At 42.2% G+C, this 7,702-nt stretch overlaps 1 protein-coding gene across 1 annotated transcript; it reads left to right on the top strand.

The window, feature by feature from the left end:
• Positions 1-5,607: 5,607 nt before the first annotated feature.
• LOC107090823 (free fatty acid receptor 3-like) lies at positions 5,608-6,657 on the top strand. The gene has a single exon (XM_015384415.1). It carries the CDS (start codon positions 5,608-5,610, stop codon positions 6,655-6,657), a length of 1,050 nt encoding a protein of 349 aa, XP_015239901.1.
• The last annotated feature ends 1,045 nt before the right edge of the window (positions 6,658-7,702 follow it).

Genomic DNA, 7,702 nt, shown 5'->3' with positions numbered 1-7,702 from the left:
TTTTTTTTTACTGATTAACGCTAAATTCGTTAAATCAATACAAACATATCAGTTTAAGGTATAAATAATGATCCATTGATTATTCTGTGCTGACCGGACTTCTCCTTTAAACACTTCCAGGAAGCCTGAAGATCCAATGACCTACGTCAAACTCAAACTAGAAATCAGAACTTCGCTCTAATCGATTATTTACTAAAACATAATTTACCCTTCGTGTTTCCAGAGTATCCGGAGATCCTTACGGGTTACATTACAAGAAGGTGTTTCTTCAAACCTGCATTGTTAGACTGCTCTTTTTCTTGGTTAAATAAAAGTAGCATTTTTCCATTCTTTATGCTGAGATGTAGGAAGTTGAAGCAGGTGTGAAAAGAAGCAGATTCCTCCCTAGTTTAGACGAGGGGGAAATATAGATAAACACGTTACTGTGTTTAAGGTTCTCACGTCCTTTTCTGCTGTGAACAGAAAGCAGGTGTCTGAAAAGTTTATCTGATTAAATTTATGTCCTTGATGAACTGAAGTGTTTCTCTTGGGAAGACTCATTGTTGGTGTGTGTGAAGTGTCTGTATGCAGGGGTTGGACCTTCAACCAGAGCATCACTAACAGCTCAGCTGTAAATGTTATTCTCTGAAAAGTAAAGTAAAACTATTTCTTTCTCGCATATCAACTCTCAGTGCTCATTTTACTTCACTCTACTTATAGGAGTAACTGTTATTTAAAACCTTAACTTAATTAAACCTGTGTGTGAAAAAACATTGACGATGTGTTGATTATCCTAGCGTCTGATCTTAAGGTGGTATCATTTCCACCTCTTCTTAGCGTCAATAAAGAGTTATTTTACTTTATTAGAAAGTCAGCTTTAATGTGGATTATTTAAAGTCGCAGAGAAATCATATTTAAACATATATAAAAATGTATTCTTTATATTGCCCCGAAATTTAGAAAGTTTCTATTAAAAAAAAAAAAAATTCTTTCTTAAAATCTGTTTTTTTTTTCCCGTTATCTTCTGCAGGCCAGTTAGTTCTACGTCAGCCTGAACACCTAAATTCAGCCAATCATATATCAGCGGTCATCTGTCAATCACATTTTTTTGGTCACGGCCAGTGTTGGGCACGTTACTTTGAAAAAGTAATTAGTTATAGTTACTAGTTACTTCTCCCAAAAAGTAACTGAGTTACGCCACAATAAAAGTAACTAGTTACTAGTGAAAGTAACTATTGCGTTACTTTTGCGTTTCTCACCACCCAGCCCCCACCTTCTCGCCGTGTGTTTCAAAGCCAGCTGAATAGATCGATCGATCGATCGATCGATCCATCCATCCATCCATCCATCCATCCATCCATCCATCGATCCATCCATCCATCCATCCATCCATCCATCCATCCATTCATCCATCATCCATCCATCCATCCATCCATCCATCCATCCATCCATACATACATATATATTTCTCCCTTTCTCCATATAGGCTATCATTTGATCGTTCAGGTTCTCCATAGTTCTCCTGTGGCGCGAGCACAGGGCGACTGTTGCGCGCCATTAGCTAGCATGCGCGTTTCCTGTCGCTTGCGCGGTGAATCGTGCCGCCTGCGCTGTGCGGAGATGCAGGGGAAACCGTATCTGATGGGGAAACGCAGCTCGACGTAACAGCGGTATTTCCATGTGGAAAACGCTGTTTTGCTGCGGGAGTCCTCCTGACTCTCCATCTCTCTGTGTGTGCTGTACGTTAACACCCGCCAGCAGAAACTCCCACCTACCCAACTGTCAGACGGAATCTCACTATACATCAGCCATTCTCATCCTCCCCTCTCTCATGACAAGGCGCGCACGAGTCCTATCATGAAAAAAGGTTCATTGTGCGACCTGATTAACACGCAGTAACGGGGTGTCTGCAATGGTAACTGCGTTACAGTTACAATCAAAGTAATTGGATTACTCGTTACTTTCAACGCCGTTAGTCCCATCACTGGTCACGGCATCTTGATTCATGTCGCAGCTAATATACGCTAATACGCAGTGCTTCCGACAAACCGGCCACAACCAAATAGGCTTGCGAACCTTCCACCACAACAATCCTGCCCCCTTAATAATCGACCAATCACATTCACTTTATTCACCCGTGTAAAGTCGGGCACCACTCGGGAGAATTCGGAAATGCAACAGTTGGAACAGCCGCTTCCCTACGACTTTAAGCTTATACTTGTTATTGTTACAGCTCCACCTTTTTGACAACATTAAACCACTGTTGAACTAAATTAAAACATAAACTTCAATGAGTGTAAAGTGTAAAAAAGCGACATAAAAAAAAGGATGTAAAACATATGAACATACCTTTGTTGTGCCATATGCCATGATAATGGTTTTTGGACATTGGGAACCAGTGTCCATATTTTATCTTGACATGGTGACCAGAGAAGAGAGTTTGGTAAACAAGCATTTTGAATTAGTCAGAAAAATTTAATTAATTCTCTAATTAAGTGAAAAGCTAATTTGATCATATCCCAAATCACCTTAAACTGTAATATGGTTTTCAACCATGTTTCCCTTCCTCTTTGTCCATAGTAGTTTAACTTAGTTTAGTTGAGTTTCACTAGTTTTAGTTAAGAGTTTTTCAAATTGAAATATGTTTGACTTGGAGCTGAATGATTTTTGTTAATAAACTCTTATATTTTGAATAGAAGTTGTGGTGAATTTATTCCATGAATGTAAAGAATTAACTGTTTGACCATGATTAGAGCTCGAATCACTCTTCCATTTATTGTTCTAACATACAGCTAGTAGGGCGTGTGTCATAAACAGTATATAACAGCCAAAATAATATCTGATTAAATAAGATATTTACCACCCCTACTGAACAATAAACATCTTAAAGTATCAGAAATATAAATTCCCAGGTGGCTGGGAATTAAACTGAACATAAAATCATAACACCTTGCTGGCTCTGCCTTACTTGGAGGTAGAAATAAGGTCCTTATAAATACTTTGAGGTATTAAACTCTCAACTCAAACTGTCCCTTTTCTGTTGCCACTTGTTATACGGCTCATTTTCTGAGTTCCAATTCAGGTGCTGTTTCCTCCAAAGGCCAGATTCGTCTGCTGATTACATCATAACGCGGCGCCAAGGCCTGTTCGGATTAGAAGACTGCTCGTTACGCGGCCGACAAATGCGGCCTTGTTTTTGCAGGTTCAGGATCAGGCTGTTATCTCTGCACCACCAGCTGCTCCACCTCCTCTCTGTTGTCCAGGTCGCTGTCGTTTCTGATGAGTTCGACCTCCGTGGTGTCGTCTGCAAACTTGAAGATATGATTGGTGCTGAACCTGAGTACGCAGGTTATAACATAATTAAGAATCAGTTATCTAAATGGCTATCGTTTTCTTAATTAATGCAAATAATTTTAATTCTATCTAACCAATAAGGCTTTATTTACCACTTGTATTTTGTTTGTGAATCGACATTCAAAATGCTTCAAATGACTTCAAGAGCAAATGGCAAATGGATTTTCAAAATAAAATCCATGCTGAACCGTTATATTATTGCATGATTTTATTGATCATGGCTTTCTTCCTGTATGTACATAGTAGCTTAGTATTTTGTTGTTTTTTCCCCCCAGCATTTTATTGTCATGACACTATCGCAAGTACAGAGCAACGGCATTATCTCTCTGCATTTAACCCATCCCCTTGGGAGCAGTGGGGGGAGTTAAGGGACCCAGAGTGGCAGTCTGTGTGCAATGCCCTATTCACTCCCCAAAGCAGGGGTTAGCGAGACGGGACTTGCCCAAGCACCCACACTGGCAGTTCATTCCCCCCAGCTGGGATACAAACCCAGGCTTTCTGTTTGCAGCACAGGTGACCTACCACTTGGGCTAGCCAGCCACTAGTTAAGCTATTTTAATCCATTCTTCTATTCTTTTCTATTATTCTACATTGTTTGCATGCTATGTTTGTTAGCCTGCAAATAACTCAAACGACTGCCCATTCCTAAAGGATGGACCCGTTCTTCCGGTTCATTTAGCATGTTTTCTAAGCCAAAACAAGTTGTTGTTTTTGGTCCACTCTATAAAGCTAATTTAAAGCTATTTCTGACATTTTGAATTGAAAAAAGCTTCCTGGATGGGAAGCAGAGTCTTCAAATTTGGAAACAAAGTCCAGAGGAGACAGAAAAAGTCTCATTTATATTTATTCTTTTTATTAAGATGTGAGGGCAGAGGAGGACAAATGGAACATCTTAAAAAATGACTTTCGTAGAGATTTTAGACAAATAAAACAGTTATTCTACTTGTAGGAAACGAACGGTTGTCATTGATGTGACAATTTAAAGATTCTTTCTAATGTGGTTTAAAGCCCTGTTTTTCTCCAATTTAGTCCACATGTTTATTCAAAGTTCAGACTTGAGCAGGCTCTCTCTCTCATGCCTTATCAACCATTTGCTTTAATGGCATTGTTTGGCTTTGTCATAGTGTTTGATCAACTGCCGCTGCTAGAGGCATAAAGGCTGCGATAAGGACGTGAACTTTGACTCGGCTTCAGATAAATAATGTAGTAAAAATAATCCTCACTACAATACATCCCAAACTTCCTGTCTGCATCCGCTTTTGTTTGAAGATAATTGAAAATAATCCAGTCAGAAGGTTTTATTGTTGATCTGCTAACTTTACCACAGGGAGGTTTGTTTTTTTTTTTGCTTCACTCTGGAAGCTTTTGTCGTTGGTTTAATGGAACTGTTTGCGGTACATCATGTCCTGAGATTATCTGCGAAAAGGAACATGAGTGCCTTTAATTGAGACAATCTTACCGATCGAAAAAGAAATCGTGCTGAGCGCAAAGTTGCAAAACCTGCTGAACATTCATTTGTCAGAAATCCATCTGTTTTCCACACAAACACCTCCTGTGGTGATTACCTTCGTGGAAGACCGTTTCTTGGTATCTCAGTTTTCCTCTAATAAAAGGCCACTGTGATTTTCTGCTCCATTTTCTCTCCAAAAAGCCTCCAATGTGACACACCCCCCTGCCTCCGTCAGAGAAACTATCTCCGTCATAAAACTGTTAGAAGCAACTTTATGCACAAACAGGTCTCCCCGTCTTAGAGCCCAACCTTCTCTGGTCGACTATCACCAAGGGTGCATTTACTGTTTTACTGCCAGGCCTTCCAAAACACTCCCACAGCATGCGCTTTCCAACCGCTCAGATTATTCTGAATCATTTCACTTAAGGGCCCAGATGCTACCTGTCTGTTGGCCTTTGCTGAGAGGGTGATTAAGGCAGGCTGGTGTTGGATAAATGCGCCATACTTCTGCCTGAACGGTGGCGTCTCTTTATCTGTCATCATGTCGTGTGAACCTCGCCCCCAACGCACCCACTCTGCGGTCACCGCCTCCTTTGTTGCTGTTGTCACCGGTTGGGGAGCTTTTACTTCTTCATCAGAGTTGTGTTTGCATCATGGAGAAGGAGCTTAGCCTGGCGTTCATCTCTGACCAGCTGAATTTGCCAAACCTAAGCGGAGAAGACACCAGGATGGACGCCCAGGTGGGTTCCTGGCTTTAGAAGTCCCCGTTTGATCGGTCATGGTAAACCTCGGGAAATCTTTGTGCCTCAGCAGACTTGTCTAAAATGGTGGATCTTACGGTCACAGACTGTGTTGCTCTATCTGTTTACATCTTCACCTTCCTCCTGGGCCTTCCTGCCAACCTGCTCGTCTTCTTCGTCTACATCCGCAAGGCTCGCAAACATGGCGCCACGCCCAACGTCGTCTATGCCCTTAACCTCTGTGTGGCCAACCTGGCGTTCATGGTCTGGCTGCCCGTAAAGATATTAGAGACACTGCTAAAGGACTGGATGCTGCCGCCACCCATGTGCCCAATTTACAGCTTCTTCCTCTACCTCTCGATCTACGTCAGCTGCCTCTTCATCACCGCTGTCACAGTCGGGCGCTACCTCAGCATCGCCTTCCCCATCGTCTACAAGAGATACCGCCGGGCACGACTGTCATGCTACATTTGCGCCTCCTTGTGGTTGTTGGTGACGGCACACCTTGGGATTGGCCTGGTTGCTGAAGGCGATGCTTATTTTGTTGTAGTGGAGAATGACGTCTCCGCCTGTTACGACCATTTCAACGCGACACAGCTGAAGGTCCTGCTTCCTCTTCGCTTGGAGATGGCTGTTGTCTTGTTTATATTCCCTCTAATTGTGACTTCCTTTTGCACGCTGCGATGCGTCCTTCTGGTTTGGCGCTCAAATTTGCCTTGTTTGGGGAAGAGGAGAGTCCTGGCGGTGGCGCTGTCCACGCTGGCTGTGTTTGTGATCTGCTATGCTCCCTACAATGCCTCGCACATTGTAGGGTTTGTTCAGCATAAAAGTGTTGAATGGAGGACAATAGCGATGCTGACCAGCTCCTGCAATGTTTTCCTTGAGCCAGTGGTGATGCTGATGCTCTCCCCGGTCGTGTCCAGGGGCATCCTGGGAAGAATGTGCGGTCAGCAGAGTGACTTCAGGTGGAGCGATGGGTCTCGACATCAAGGAAAGCCTATAAGTGGGTTTACAAATATCAAGGCACGACCTACAATGTCTAAGAAGATGCAGACAGAGGGTGAGGAGACAAAGGAAAGCAAAGGATGTAGTGGAGAACAAAAGAAGCCGACCATCTTTCATATTCAGGTCTGAACCAGTTCAGATCTGCATGGTGGCTTTTAATCTCATGTTTCTCTGAACTTTTACCCAAATGATTTGGTTGAAGAGAGACAGTAGAAGATGTTGTAGGGTTAAACAGTGACTCTTACTCTCTGAGAGAAACCAAACAGTTCATTCATCCCCAGGAAACGGAGTATCTCTAAAACTGTATAAAATTTAACATTTCTCCAGCAGGAACCTTTTTTTTAAGAATCTTAATTATTATTATTATTATTATTATTTTAACAATGTCCTGTCTGGAAATGTGGCAATAAGAATAATTGTCTTGATGCCAAAAAGAGCCCAACAGATTTTGCTTTCACAAGTGGATCAGTACGGCTATCGCCATAGAGTTCCCCTTCGTTTATGCATATAAATTGCTTTATTATAATTATGCAGTGAGTTTTACAGATTATATGGACACTGCAATGTAAGTAGAACAGGAAAGGAAAAACAGGAAAAATGAGAAAATATGAAAGAAAGAGGAGATAAAAGGGAGATGATGATAAAACATCTTCAGTCTATTCATCACCTGCAAAGAGATGGAAAAAGAACAGCAGAACCAACAGATATAGTATAAGAGATACAATAAAATAGCACCTTGATACTATCACTAAAGTAGTATTATTTAATCTGTCATGTATACTGCGGTAGCTGAAGATAAGAATGTGGGCCTACTGTATGGAAGTGAATCTCTAAGTACCTGGAACCAAGCACCTGCAGTTGTTTGTGAGAGTGCACTTGTGCATGTAAAGTTTATCCAAAGGGAAAATGCTTAATAGTGGTCGTGGAGAGCCAAAGACGCGCCCCGCCAGAACACTGAGGCGAGCACCGGGGGGCCCAAAGCCCCAGACGCCCAAAGGGACCCCAAGAGCAAAGGCGCCAAGGAGGGGCCAACCCAGGAAATCTGCCGCCCACCAAGGGAGCATCTTAATTATGCTGTAAATGAACTCAGGGGCAGATTTAGAACATTTGGGGTCCTAGGCAAAGACAGAGACAACTACTGAGAGGACAACACATAAAACCCCCCCATTGTACA

The sequence above is a fragment of the Cyprinodon variegatus genome, unplaced genomic scaffold (assembly GCF_000732505.1).
Source record: "Cyprinodon variegatus isolate N-32 unplaced genomic scaffold, C_variegatus-1.0 Scaffold312, whole genome shotgun sequence".
NCBI classification, from domain to species: Eukaryota; Metazoa; Chordata; class Actinopteri; order Cyprinodontiformes; family Cyprinodontidae; genus Cyprinodon; species Cyprinodon variegatus.
Note: the sequence above shows the minus strand (reverse complement) of the source record. Positions and strands in the feature narration are given on the sequence as shown.